This window comes from Thermobia domestica, chromosome 15 (genome assembly GCF_964235325.1).
Source record: "Thermobia domestica chromosome 15, izTheDome1.hap1.1, whole genome shotgun sequence".
Classification (NCBI taxonomy): Eukaryota; Metazoa; Arthropoda; class Insecta; order Zygentoma; family Lepismatidae; genus Thermobia; species Thermobia domestica.
This window is the reverse complement of record NC_137468.1, coordinates 175,758,678-175,774,139: the sequence shown is the minus strand read 5'-3', so window position 1 is coordinate 175,774,139 and position 15,462 is coordinate 175,758,678. Positions and strand designations below refer to the sequence as shown.

The 15,462-nt window shown below is 35.3% G+C and overlaps 1 protein-coding gene across 1 annotated transcript in view; it reads right to left on the bottom strand.

Moving 5' to 3' along the window:
• LOC145671729 (cytochrome P450 4C1-like) overlaps positions 1-15,462 on the bottom strand; it is a 99,452-nt gene that overhangs the window by 58,548 nt on the left and 25,442 nt on the right. Inside the window, exons 5-6 of the mRNA XM_081740932.1 lie at positions 5,892-6,018; positions 2,136-2,226 (exon numbers count right to left, since the gene is read on the bottom strand). Of these exons, the coding sequence (XP_081597058.1) occupies positions 2,136-2,226; positions 5,892-6,018 (218 nt within the window). The remainder of the gene's footprint in view (positions 1-2,135; positions 2,227-5,891; positions 6,019-15,462) is intronic.

Here is a 15,462-nt window from a genome sequence, read left to right as displayed (position 1 = left end):
GGTGAGTTTCCAATTTGTATTCCAAAAAAATGTTAGAGCTACATTGCGGATTATTTTTTACTTACTCCCTAAATAAGTAAATAAACAGTAGTTGAAAATTTATCTTAAAGAGTCGAAGTCTGTTGTCTGTTCATTTTCCCGGATTAATTTCCATGCTCATAAATTTACTACGTTCACGCAAGCAAGCCTTATAAGATCGTAATGTTAGCACGTCCGTCCGTTACTCCACGCGATATCTCTTCAAATAATTCAAATTTTTGAATGCAATTATCTTCATCGAATTCATTAATGGAATCAATCAGTTAACATCTTATCACGTAACCTTGACATACGTTGTTTCGCTACCTCACATGGTAACATATTGAACGGAAGCAAATTTTTGAATTTTGTTTATTACCATATATACTAGTATAATTGTCTCGGGCGAGTTCGTTAACATATTCATGTCTAACGGTGATTTTAACGGCGCCGTTACATAGCAACGAACTTCCTGCAGCGGTTTACTTTTAACGGAAGAGATGGAAAATCTTGTAATTTTGTTTACTGTGATTAATAGATTTTAATTCTTCTTAAAGAGTTAAGTTCAGAATAATTCAAGACGAATTTTACGCAGAAAGACTTACGTGAGGCTGACGTAATGAATTCACTATTGACATATCGACGTTACATTGAAAGTAAGCTTTCCAAGTTTGATTTGACAGCACTGAAAACCCTTGCTCGCAATTTCCAAAATTGCTCACTGGTGGCAACTGACGTGCAAAGTGGCGGCATTAGTGAAAGGGAACGTTTACTCTGTAATCAAATTAGTGTTCGTAGTTTGAGGGAAAGTTCCCTAATCTAGGGGAATTTCATAGGTAAATTTAGCAAAAAAAGGAAAGGGAATTTTTTGATAAAACGTAAAATTCTAAGGAAATTTTCACGCTGTCTGATTGACTAATATAAAAGCTTAATTTTTGTTTGTTCTTCAGATATAAACCAGCACAATAGGTAGAAATATGTTTTTTTTTTTTTTGTGTGTGTGTGTGTGTGTGTGTGTGTGTGTGTCTGCGTTCAAAGTAGGATAATTTTCACCGATTGTTGCCTGGGGGTATTTGTGTATTTTTTGTTTTAAGAAAAGGGATAAGTAAAAATTATAGAAGTAAAGGAAAAAATAAACGTGGTTGGCACTTCCTTTAATATAGATAAATTATTTTTTTCACAATTTCTGTTGTTTGAATTTGACACTCAACAAAATAGAGGAAATTTGATAGGAAAAGGGAAAATTTTGTGTCAGTCGAGGGAAATTTTCTTACGGAAATCTACGAACACTGGATCAAACAACGTTAACTAGAACTCATCGGTAACCATTATTGAGAGATATTTCTAAACAGAATTCGGTTCTCGCCAGGGGTGGATCCAGGTCAGACTTCTAGGGTTGCGGTGGGTTGTAATGCTGCTCCTTAGAGCTACTTTTAAGAGTTTCAAACTCTCGGTTGGGTTTTATTTATATATAAAATAAGAAAGTTTCCTGTTCTGGGGTAGGGCGATCGCCCCGATCGGTCGCTCCCCCTGGATCCGCTCCTGGTTCTCGCACAGAAGTAATGCAGTTACATCAGTAGACACGAGAGGTCATCTAACCCATTGAGAAAGTTTCGCAGGTGTAACAATAACTTGATTATTATATTTTAAACATGAGAGGATTTTTGGAAAATGTAACGGTTTGTCACATTTTCTAAGTTTCGAATAAACCGGGAAAGACAGTTCAACATTCCTATGGAATTCAATGCAATAACACATACGACACAAGCTTGTCCTGCAGGTTCATTTCAGAAATTAAATTACCTTCATACTGTTCTGTGGTTTGATGCTACCCTATTCCAGCTAGTAACTCAATTTTACCTGAACGGCGCTTATCAATTGTTTGCCCTACCACTCATATCTCCCGCATCAGAAAACCATTCTATATCGAATAACTGTGAATATATGGAATATGGAACTTAGTAAGAGTGCCCATTAAAATAAAAACTTTGGAGGGTACCTTTTATACAATGTCAGCATTTACACAATACATGCATTACGTCAGTCGCAGGTAACTTTTTTATTTTTGTATTTAGAATTCGTTTTTGAATTACCCTTTATAATAAGATTTTACTTACCTCGGTAGTAATTTGATGTAATATTAGAGCCTTGATGCGAGTCCTGATGATTTTTCATTTGACGCAGGTATTCGATTCTTTGTCTAACAACCTATGAACAAAAGTTGAACTAATCCATGATTACAAATTCCATTTCTTATGATAAAATGAACGAATGCAATGTGACATCGATAACTTGAAGTTGAAGGGAATTGATAAAAAGTCTAGTTACCGAGTTTTTCGAGTAATCAATGTTTGAGTTATCAAGGTGACCACTACAAAAATTCGAGATAACAAGGTTCCGCGTTCTTCATGAAAAGTAACTATAGAAAGTCTCCATAACTCGAAGTTTTATTTAGTCAACCTCTGTCTATAACTTGAAGTTGTCAAAGTTATTTAAATTAAATGACTAGCAAAATTAAATTACTAGATATGAGTAAAACACAATTACAGTACACAGGACAGGCAACAATGACAGGACTAGTAACAATGACAATTACGTAAAAGCATAGAGGTATAGCTTCGAGTTATGGAGGTCATATCAAGAGAAATTCGACTTATAGAGGTAAACTTCTCTCGTAGAGGTTCACAGATACGAAAGTTCGAGTTATCGAAGTTTTAAATATGACGAAATCCTTAAAATTCGAGTTATCGAGATCGTAACTTTCAAACATTCGATTTACAGAAGTCATTTCAACATTTATTATTATTAGGGAGAGTTCAAAAGAATGTGAAGAAATAGTTATCAAGGAATTCGAGTTATCGGGGTTCAACTGTATATATATTCTATTGTTTAAGGAACCAGATTTACCACCACAGAAACAAGGGTTGCCCGCGAGATTCCATTATGTATTAAAACAATCCAAATCAGAATAACTATTATTCACTTCCTTACTACCCAGCTTTAGTGTGTACGCAAAGGTGGTATTTCTGAATCTTAACCCCCATCTTCAGCAACATATTATGTAAAAATAACAATTACAAAATTAATATGATTACGTAAAATTGTACATTCTTAAAATAATATGAGTTTGGGTGCTTGGACCCCCTTAATAATTTAATCGTGTTAAGTTTGTGAGTACAACCTTTTTCAGGTGGAAAATTCAACTATTCTATTATTTGCAGTGTTGATCTATTTGCTCAATTTTGATAGCACTTTCTTCTGTTAAATGTTGTTAGGATCTCACACAGCAGTAGGTCCATGATCTACGTAGTCTTGAGGTTGAAATGGAAAAATGCAATCAAAACAAAGGGACGACGCCTGATTTGAAACATATACGTTGGTAATTCAAAAAAAAAAAAACAATATTGTTATTATTGTGTTCTTAGGTGCCCTTCACACTAGGATTCTGTGAGTCGCTCGCGTGAGCTGCAGCTACTAGCTTTATATAGTCTTAAATGTACGCCTTCACTCATACGCTTCAGTGCAAGTGAGCCGTGGCCCTGAGCTGCTATGAAGATTACGCCGCCAGTAGTTATCTCGAGCGGGCTGCTGGCGGAGAAGAAAATAACACGCAGCCTTATGAGAGTCCTTCATATATGAGTGCGAACTCAGTTGAAATGGAGAAAGCTGTACATATATTTAATGTTGAATTTTTTTTATTTTGGTGTTACTCTGATGAAATGCACACTTTATACTATTATACAGTTCGTCAAACGAAGATACAGACATCCTGAAGTAATTAAGATATTTTCTTTCATCTCACATTTTAGGCAACACACTGTAGAACTGTCTTTCTTCCAATCTTGGACGATTTATAGGATGAATCCACATTGTTCTATATCTTATTTTCCTATTTTCTTGCAACTAATCGCCAAGATTAAAGCTGCAGCCTCTGGCATGGCTGTCATTTTGGTATCACGATCTTTTGAGCGGATCAGGAATATCCAATGCCTTCACATTACAGGTTCACATATAGGGCTTACAAGATCCTAGTGTGAAGGCAGTCTATGTCGCAATTCAACTGTCTTCCTTTCATTATCCCTGTGATACTTAAGACTAACTTAGACCACTTTGTTACGCTTCCCACTTATAACATATTTATTCACCTTCTTTGCTCATTCCTCAATTCGTACCTGAATTATTCTCTGAAATTACAACAAATTGATATTTGCCCTTCCGACAAACACTCTTATCTTTACAAGATACTATACACAAATAATCCTCCGATTATGCATACTCTAGAGGGTTTTCTAGAAACAAGTCAATTATCATATAAAAAAAAAAAATACTTTCCTCTTTCTCAATCAACCTAATCAACTGGAAGTAACTTATGCTCCTATTTTGTCCAATCCAACGTATGTGTTGTAAATTTCCACCCCGAAGTTATACTGTGTGCCCACAAAATCAGTGTTTGGTTTCGAAAGAGTATGACCTTAATATCAACAGTACTATTTTTAAGTGACACTTCGAAACCCTTGCATATTTTTAATATGTTCTGTGGTATATATTATTATGAATGATATATTACATTATGAATAAGTAATTTTAAATATAGTACTTATGTTAATCGAGATGTAAATATGTAAATAAACGTTTTTAGATAGAAATATAATTGCAAATATGCGTTCCGAAGACTGAATGGAGTCCCTTGTTTTGGTATTTGTAAGGATGTCCCAGGTCTTAGTCGGAGTCAAGGGGCAGTTATGAGAGAGAGCCTTGGGGCCCAGTCGTAGCCAGGAAATGGATGTAAGTGTTTTTCGATGTCCAGACACATCCAAAAGAGAGAGGAGTTCTCAAGGCCGATTCGCAGCCAGGAAGATTGTGTTGAGCTGGATCTCTCAGAGCTCCAGGCAAGATAAGAGAGAAGTACTGATAAGCCGAAACTGATGTGTTGGTTTCTGGGGTATATTTTTATAGCCTGTCCTCTGCTCGTCGGAAATCCTCGAGTTGGTGATAACGATCGTTCATTTCCGTATCACATCTTGTTGTTGCTGTCCGCCGTCTGTTTTGTTGTTATTGTTGTTATCTATGTGAAGCGCCTTCGTATCAAGGGGATATTGCATTATACCGTATATAAATACTTGCAAATTATGCTCAAATGTTCACAATAGTTGTAAACACGCGTAACGTTTTGGTGGAGTTGATTGGAATTACAAACATTCGGTGTGTGTGCCACCTGTTACACGGAAAACATCGAGACCCAGCAACATTTTATTAAGTTTATTTGGTGTGATGGATTTGACAGCTGCATTGATGCGTTGCTGAAGATCACTTAGGGTTGTGGAGGACCAGGTTTATGTATTTCAACTAATCAAAACCGTGAATGATCTTCAGAAACGCATCAGTGTTGCTGTAAACTCCATCGCATTGAATAAGTTTCACAAGATGTTGTTTGAGCTGCATTATTGTCTCTATGTTTCCCGTGTAACACGTGTAACTACGTAGTCCTAACGTTTGAGCAGAATATTATCTTTGATATTTAAGTTATATCCTTTCAACTAACTAACTCTATGGCCTATGGAACCCGGAGGTTCAATGCCACGTTCCCAAAAGCTCCTCACTGACTTCTATCCTTAGGCAATTGGATTCAGTTTCTACTTTGTATTCCTCTCTCTGCGAGATCCATCTTAATATTGTCCTCCCATCTGTGCCTAGATCTTCCTAATGGTCGTTTTCTGATTGGTCTTCCAGTCAAGACTTTGAACACAACCTGTTTCTGGGAGCCCTATATAATTCAGACTATTTGTTTATAGGGCTAAGTTTTAGTTCATGTTGCTGTCATTTCTATATATTTGTTCATATTAAAATATTTGTTTGATTTCTGCAATACTTACTGTTTTTGTAAACCCTTGAATAATTTTCAAGCATCTATCATGGTCCCTGCCTAAAGAAGTAAGTTTAAAAATAATATCAGGCCATATCCAGGGTGACAAATACTTCTTATACAATATTTCATGTAATCTGAAAAAACAATATGCACATGCACTAAGCTTTAAGAAGAAGTTTATAAATTACTCATTCACATTAAATAAACTTTTAGAGAAATAAATAAATAAATAATCATATAGCTGTTTACAAGAACGCATAATCACTTCACACAATAATATTATTCAGTGAATAACCTTCAACACAATTTCAGTTATTTCATTATAGATAATGTTGACTATTGGATGCTTCGAAGCTGCTGTACGTAGGTTTCAAATTTTATGACAAGACTACAACTTATAATTGTCAAAAATGTCCTCAATATTGTCAGTAACTTCATAATGGTTTCTAAGGTAATGCCTATTATTGTGCAAGAAGCGCAAAAATCTCTGACCTCTATAGAGAGGCAGACACCATGGTGTAGCCAGACATTTTCATATGGTTCATTTGCATTAAATATAACCCTAAAGAACACTATTAAATCAAATGCTAAAACTAATTTGAAAAATACAGCAGCTTGCATCTTAAACAACTTGTGCTTATCTGTAATGTTCTTTACCCAATAAACTACAAAACAGTGAAGGAATGTAATTCTGTCCAAATAAATGCAGTAGCAACATTTAAAAACAGGCACTGCCGCAAGAACCATTTGATGGATTAGTACCACATCCATTTCTATTGGTAGGGATGATAAAACGATAGAATGAAGTTTGCTATACAGCGAGTCATCTTCACTGTTTTCGGAGACTTCAGAACGAACTGCTGCCCTGCACTTTAATAAGTCATCGTTTTCCATCTCTTGCTGTTTTGGAGTTTCAACATCATTTATTCTTCTACCGTCGAAGAGAAACCTCAGTGATGTGACTGGCACACCTACATGTTTGTGTAGGATTTCTTGAGTTTACCCATCTGAGTTGTTATTTTGATTGAAGTGAATTTAATTTGAATAATTTCCAACCACTTTAAGTTTGATGCATTACGATCCATCGTCACTTGGTCCGATGTCTGGTTTCTGCTCCGCTGAATTTCTACTCATTGTCACTCTCCTCAAACAAAAGCAAAGCAATTAGTGTACACAAAGGAAATTAAAATTCACTCACAATCTCACTATATGATTCTCATGTACTCATTTTATTGGGTTTAAAGCGTGTTGAAAACAAGATGAAATGTTATTTCGATGGTATAGTTTTTCTAAGTCTATCCAAAGCATTCTATACAATATCACACTAAATCATACGGGTTACTATTGATATCTGGTTTATGAGTTCCTTAAAAGACAGATAAAGCCTGTATAAATATGTAACCAGTGACGACGCCAGAGGGGGGGCAAGGGGGGCGAGCGCCCCCCTAGTGGCTATTCCTGCCCCCCTGACTGACATCTAGACTGCCCCCCCAGACTCCTACAATCATAAAACATTCTACATATAGTATTTTATATCAGTTTCATAACCAATCTCATTCTCAGATCGTACTATCTATGCATTTACAGAGTACTATGTAACAGATTAGTTCTCAAGCTTTCTTCTTTGAACGTCTGGGTATCCGCGCATATTTCTGTTTCCTAATTTAGCGACTTTTCCGGTAAGTTTTACTTATAGTTCTTTCTTATGAATGTTAATTATTGTGCCTAGCGAACAATAGCAGATTTGGTCCACTTGTTTTCTTCTCATTGGATCAACTTCGGTTAGAAACAAAAGAAAGGTAAAACCAATTACATAACTTGTTTGTATTTATCGAGATTTGAAGTTTTCAGTTTCATATTTTGTTTTATTTAAAGGATCTATACTTCTATTTCCTGAAACATTATTCTCGGCTTTCAATATTCAGAGGATGGGCTTATAACAGCTTCATTTGCGACTACCAGGACTTAATTTTTTGAAGGAGATAAAAAGAGTTGTGTTTTCCCTTCCTGTAAATGATAATAATAATAAATGTATGGAATTAAATTGGTATGCATTACTGCTCCCTTACTTATTTTGTTTCAAAGTACTGACGTGACGTTTACCATATTGACTAGAAATATACCAGGAGCTGCTGAAAAATTCGTAACCCAACCCAGAAGGAGTGCACATGGAATGGTGAAGTTTTACCTCTTCTACACTTCCCCCGAGAGTCAATATTCATATTCATATCGTCTTTATTGCAGAAACTTCAGTGACCATATGAAGCATTACAATCGTCAGATCTTAAAGAAGTTACAGATTAAAATGCATACAGAAAAGAAAGAATATATATATATATATAAAGATATAACTGTAATACACAACCTAATGTATATGAATTCTCGATTGTAATTCGAATACAATACAAAGAATAACGATTAAAACACAATACAATAGATAACTACTCGTACTATACATGTCTATTTTTCTCATAGTTCTTCAGTGCTATGTTATTTTTCACTTTAACTGCTTTGTAATTTCGTAAAACTTTTCTATATCATATATTGGATTATCTAATAAGAGTGATTTGAGTTTACTTTTACTATCTTATACAGTGCTCCAGTTTTTGCAGAAAAGTTAAAACAAAATCTGGAGACTTCCTCGCACTACTGTTCGTAGCACTACCCTTATCAGATCTAAAATGGCGTCCTTTCAAGTGTTATTTAAGTTGGGAAATAAGTACAGGCAATAGTTAGATGGAGCTAAATCTGGGGAATAAGAATGATGACCTAGACATTGCAATCCTAGATTATGCAATGTCAAGTGTGTTCGCATGGGCTTGATGGACAGGTGTATTCTCCTGAAGGAACAGAATGTCTTTCTTTCCATTTTCCGCGGTGTTGAACTTTGAATTTGTCTTTCAGTTTTGTGAGTAATGTAGATATTCTGGATTAAATATCTGATCGTTGCGAAGGTAGTCTATGAGTACGACTTCATACTTATCCCAGAAGAACGTTCAACCTACTTCTGTGTGTTGAATTCGTGGGGCGAGGGAGAAATGAGTGCTACTACTCCACTGACTGTCGTTTCGTTTCAAGATCATAGTGGTGCAACCACATTTCGTCCATAGTTACTATTCGTGAGCGAAATGATCAGCATTACAGTCAAATTGGAAGAATACTTCTCTTAATGCCCTCACTCTTTTATTCTCCTGACAGATCTTTTGGGAACCCATTATATCGAGAACTTGCAAATACCCAAGCCATTCTGAACTATGCTACCGACGCGTTCCAAAGAAATGACCACAATATATGACTCAAGAAGTTTTGCTGAAACGGTAAAAACTATGGAAGGGGGTTGCAGCCAGACCCCAGACTATAATAAGTATGTCGTGAGTTTACTATACACTTTAAAAAGTATATAAACAGTAGCTTAAATTATTTTTGTCACTTAAAATCTGGAGTGGTCTAGGCTCCCCGGCCCCGGACTATATCCACCACTGGTCGAAATTTTAAACAATAATGTCAGAAATTGCATCCATGATTTCGAGAACAGTCACTGCTTTAAGTCATCCTGGATGTAAAGCATAATTTGTTGAGAAATCGTCACGTTTAAACTAAGCACTCACTTCTCCACCACTGTATCGTAGTGTTTCACTGATTTCTTCATTAATTTACTTCGGTGACTATCCTTGGTGGAACAAAGGGAGAATTTAGGATTTAGATTTCAGGGCTTTCGGCATCTAAGGCCATTTAGCCCATCACGTTTTGAGGGATGACTCCCTCGGTGAGCACACTATCCGGGGAAAGGAAAGGAAGAAAGAATTGAGGGAGGAAGGAAGCAGCCTGGGACCTATAAGTTAGGTACCGCTCCGGCATTTGCCTAGTGGCAATGAGAAAAAACCCAGGAAAACCTCATTCAGGGTGGCTGGCCTGAAAAAGCGTTTTACACTTTTTCGACAAAAACGTTATAACAGTTGTGATCTGGATGTTCATGAAATTCGCTGTTTGGGCACACATAATCACTTCAGAGGCCTGAGAAAGCAATAAAAATTTTATTAATATGAAAATTTGTATTTGTACATACAGAGATATGTTTTTCAAAACTACAGTTTCATCTTTGTACCTAGTACCTACATTCCTTCTGGGTTGGACAACGAGATTTTCAGCAGCAGCTCCCCGTGAATTTTATATACAGTGGCGGATCCAGGATATGATCATGGGAGGGGCTAAACCAAGGGAGGGGCTTTATCCAGTGTAAAACAGGATTGAAGTCCATTTTATCCAATGTATACCTGAGCGTCAAGGGGGGCTATAGCCCCCATATATATATATATACGTAGCATATAGTACTAGACAAATGTGTTACTTGTATCATACGCGAAAGTAATTCAATTTATGTTAAGGTTTCAAAAGTTGCATTGATAAATATTTCATGTGCAGACGTTACTTATTTGTTAGTTACAAATTTTACTTGAAATAAGTTTATCATATAGGTCTAATATAAACAACAACGAAATACACAATGTAATATAAAGTAAGTCAAACATGTGGAAAATAGCCGCCCCCCCGAAAATGTATCTGCCCCTCCTTTGCCCCCCTAAGGACATAAAGCTGGAGTCGTCACTGTATGTAACTCTAAAAGCAAGTTTACGTAGTTACGTAAAGTAAGGAGTTTCTACAAAGAATTGTATTGAATCCCAATATTATTGTTAATTTATATAAGTATTGATCAAATGAAACCACTTTGGAACCTCTGATAGGAACAGTTGATGACAGGATTGTATTGTTGTAGTTAGTATATGTAATACCATGTACGTGACATTAGTGTAGTCAGGGCCGGATCCAGGATTTTCTGAGGGAGTGTACCAAATAACAGCCAGTATATTTGAATTAAATTTGAAGTTTTTAAATGCCTTTAAGCATCTGTGGTGGGAATGAGGAGTTGCCATGGAAATGCTAAGTGTCTGCTCTCGATGAATCCTTTTCCTTCAATCTTCAGAAAATTAACTGAAACTATTGATTTTGCAAAACTCACTGCTAGCTTGTAGCACTCCCGTCCTTCTCCGAGAAAAACGTACACCAGATTTCCTTCAGATCTTTGACGGCAGCATCGCAACGGAAAATTGTTAAATCATTGTATTATTTCTAGGTCGCCACCGCGTGTAGAAAACCGCGGAAAATAACGCTGATTCCGGTTCGGTGGAAAGTAAGTGTGGTACCGATTAAGTTCCAAAATCACACTGCACGGGACAGATTTAACACCGTGTCTTCAAATACGTGGATGAGCGATTGGATGAATTATTTATACTCCAAATGCAGAGAAACAATTATGACACTTAAATTATTTCAGATAATAAATACATAAAAGTAATTATAACGAATAATATCTTTATGGAAGTTCATCTTCAAAGCTAACGCTGAAGTACAATGGAAATTACATAATTGATAAAAATAGCAATGCATCATTAAATATTGAAACATAATAGGAAATCAGCATTTTCAGAAAAGTGACATTACAATTGAACTCAACAGAAGAAATACAGAAATATAAGGTAGGCATCCGACTGTCTTCTTTTACAATTCCATATTTCGGCAGCCTTCATGTTACAGTTTAAATTTAATCATTGTGGTGCATTTCCGAAATGTAACAAAATTAGGTTAAGTTCAGAAGTTTTGTAGTAAGCTTTCAAGAGTTTAAATTAGGTTAAGCTGATATAATGTTATTCAGTTTTTGCATGCATTTTCTAATTTAGATAAAACTTTGAATAATTACTCGTATCCTTTGCAAATAAAGACATGATAATGTTGAGACAAAGATAAAGCTGTTAGTTCGTTAGATTACCGAAGATGTGGCATAAAATACAACTACCTTCAGATAGCAACATGTCATCATGTATCATTGGCTTCAGAAGCCTAGTATAACCCAATCCTTCTTCATACAGTTAGGTCTGGCGTCTTCATAACGGGCGAATGTGCATTCTAAATAAAATTCTTATCTTTATATTAAATAATTATTTAAATTATTTGCCATATGCATTAATTCAAAATATGTATACACCATACATATTCCATTAACTGTATAACTATTAATACAGTATTTAACTTCATTTAACAATTATACACACTCTATTCCTGTTATTACACAGATTCTACGGTAACTGTCATGAAAAGACTTAAAGTACAGGCTTACAAAAGAATTATTTAGAACAGGATCCTCATTAACATAATATTATCGTGAATATTGCTATGCCACAGTAGGTAATTAACGTGTCTGAAATTAATTTTGTTATATCCTTTCGATTCGTGCTTCATCGTCATGTATTACAAGCAAAATACGAATAAACTCATCAATTTATGTAAAATTCCAATATGAAAACAAGAAACTGGCAATTTTGGATTATTGAAAACATTTGGAGTTAGTATTTGCGCATTCTGGATTTCATTAGTGGCATGGCTATGCAATAGCATAGGAAAAGGGGAAGCAAAGCTTCCCGAAGATTTGCTTAGTTAATCATTTTATCCATCTTCGTAACACACAAAATAAATATTTTCGGACAATATATAAATTAAATTTAATATTACCTTGAAAGAGGCCACTAAATATTATTTTCTTCAAAGATAAATTTACTGAGTTATGAGCACAATTAAAACGTATTCAAGCATTAAGTTACTTTGTATTTAAATTATAACATTCATTTTATCTGAAATCGGAAGTATTATAACTGCAAATCGATTTTCTTCTTTTTTCTACAATATGATACAAACCAACGATCATGTTCCTGTAGTACCTTCCATTAGAGTTATTTATTGGTGCAGATAGATAATATGTTGGTTACATCATGTGTTTCTCAATATCAAAATTTATATTGGTTGATAATTCATGGACAAAAGAACAAATAAATTGAAACTTGAAATAAATAAATAAGAAACACTTGAAATAAATAAATAAGAAACAATGAAAAACCATTAACAACAGCATAGCTGTGATGCTGGAGCATAACAGTTCTCCCCCTTCTCCAGAAAAAATCCGTAGGTATTTTTTTTTTACTTTATCAGGGAGTTGTCTTTATGGCATTTTCACAGACAGTGTTATATTTCTTTAACAGGTTAATTCTTTCTTCAGGAGAGCAGTTAAACAGCTTTAGATTTCTAAAGTTCTGTGTTCCTGCTGGACGATTATTCAGTGTGTTCATTACCGCACAATGTCTTAGAATTTTTGTTACTACATATGGCCCAACGTAACAATGTAATTGCTTCAGAGATTCACTTTTAAATGTAATAAGATAAATAGTGAGTTTTCTGCATTACAAAATCTCCTGGTGTAATTATATCATATTTGCCTTTTTCCTCAAACGGAATTTCTTTTTAGGCAATAGGGTTCCATAAAACAATTGTTATATAATTCAATTAAAATTATGTTAAATTCCCAAACAACAAAATTCCCAAAATGTAGTTATTATCTGGATATCAATGTATCAAAATGTAAGTTCTTAATTATAAATTCACTAACCAAATGAAAAAACAACAATAATAATAACTGAACAAAAACAAAGTCAATTACAACTCATTGGAAAACATGTATTATCTTTCGTCTCTTTCTTTGGAAGGAAATTCTTTCTTCATATTTTAGTTTTTCTCTTTCTATCTTCCTATTCCGATACCTTCTATTTATGTCTTTCTCCACCTTTTGTTGTTTCCTCCTATCACTTTTCCATCTTTTATTTTCTCGTGACTTCTTTTCTTTCCTTTTTCGATGTTTCCACTGTCTTCCCTTTACAAGATGTTTGCCTTTCTTCATACACTGCTTCTTCCATCTTTCTCCTTTATACTTTCTTCGTTTACTCTTTATATATCTAACTGCAAAGTCTGTCCTTCTCCCTTTTCTCCGCTTGCAATTTCTGAGTTTAATTTCTGTCATTGTCTTCTTTTTCTTTTTGTTTCTACTTTCGCATTCCTTTGCTTTCTTCTTTCTTTTTCTCAAATTTCTCCCTTTACATGTCATCATATTAGTTCTCTTTCCGAACTGTCGTATTTTAACTTCTTCCTTAACTTTTTTTCTCTTCTCACGAGTTATTTCAACTAATCCATTCGAATCTTTCCTCATTTTACACGTCAAAGATTCGTCTTCTTGACTGTTATCACATATGTTCATATCTTCGATTTTATTTGATGCTGTCCCATCAGAAGCGTTCTTCAGACCACCTACTAACTTTTCACCCTCTTCTTGGTCTTCTACGACGTCTTTCTTTAGATCTCCAATGGCTGAATTTACATCATTTCGGATTTCTTCTTCCAAGGTGTTAATTCTGCAGGCGTTATTTTCAATTCTACATACATTGTCATCTTGGACATTCTGCATTGTCACCAGTCTAGCAACGGTGTCGTCTTGTTTTTCAGCTAAATGCTCGATATTATTTTCAATTACTCCCAACCGTTGTTCTGTTATGTCCTCCCTGTTTCGAATGTATTCAACTTTTTTTCTCATCTCCGCAACTGCAGTATTCAAATCCTGACGGATTTCATGTTTTAGTTCCTTTCCAAATATATGCATGTTTCTAGACAACGCAGTCATACTGTTAGTTACATCAGTACGGAATTGATCGAATCGTTGAATCACCAGTGCAAACATATCTTCAGCTTTGTTAATATTTACCGGGACTGTAGGTTGTTCTTCTGGATCACGCATTTGTATAGACTCCATAAGAATGCAGATGTCCTTCTCCTCTTCTGTCTCTGAATGTTTCTCTGGAGGAAGTTTCTTTCCAGTAGTGATTTCATCAGCTTTCATTGTTTGTGTTATTACATTATTCGGGTAAATTCGTTCTATTTCGTCTTCTCCAGTGGTATCTTGGTTTGAAGTTCTACCTTCTTCACTTGCATCGCCATCAGGTTTAGTTTCGTCACAATCGTCATCTTTAGGAAACACTGATGAGTCCGTCTTACACGTGTCACACCACCATTTTAGTTCTCGCTTCAAAATTTTATTAACACTATCATCGTCCATCTCGATGCAGTTACAATGAAAAATATTGTGACAGTTCTCACATACTATTATTTTCTCACGATTCACAGTTTTCTTTTTGCTACCCTTTCTTGTTTTAACAATCACTTCGTCGCAACACTTATATTGTTCTTTCGCTACTTCCAACATAGCCATATCTTTTTCATAGGTTTCGGGAAACCTCGCAATTCCCTTTCCGTTCGCCATGCACTTTATTTAATACCACTGAATTATGTTTAATTTTTTCATACACTTATGGGTTAGGAATAAAATACAAAACCAGATTTTGCGTTATGAAGTTAACTATTTTGCTCAGCACACGCGTATTATAAAGTTGTTTAATCGTTACTCAACACTAACTTCCACTAGATAGTTGTTCGAAGTCTCATCCAGTTCCTTCCACCAAATCAGTTTCGACTTACAAGTTTGGCGAACTCCGTCTTGATGATGCTCCTCCACATCTCGCCTACATAACATAACATGAAAAATGAAAAAGAACTGAGATCAACTATCCAAATCCTGGCTGTTAGGGAGCCAAACTCACCCTGTAGCACTCCCGTCCTTCTCCGAGAAAAACGTACACCAGATTTCCTTC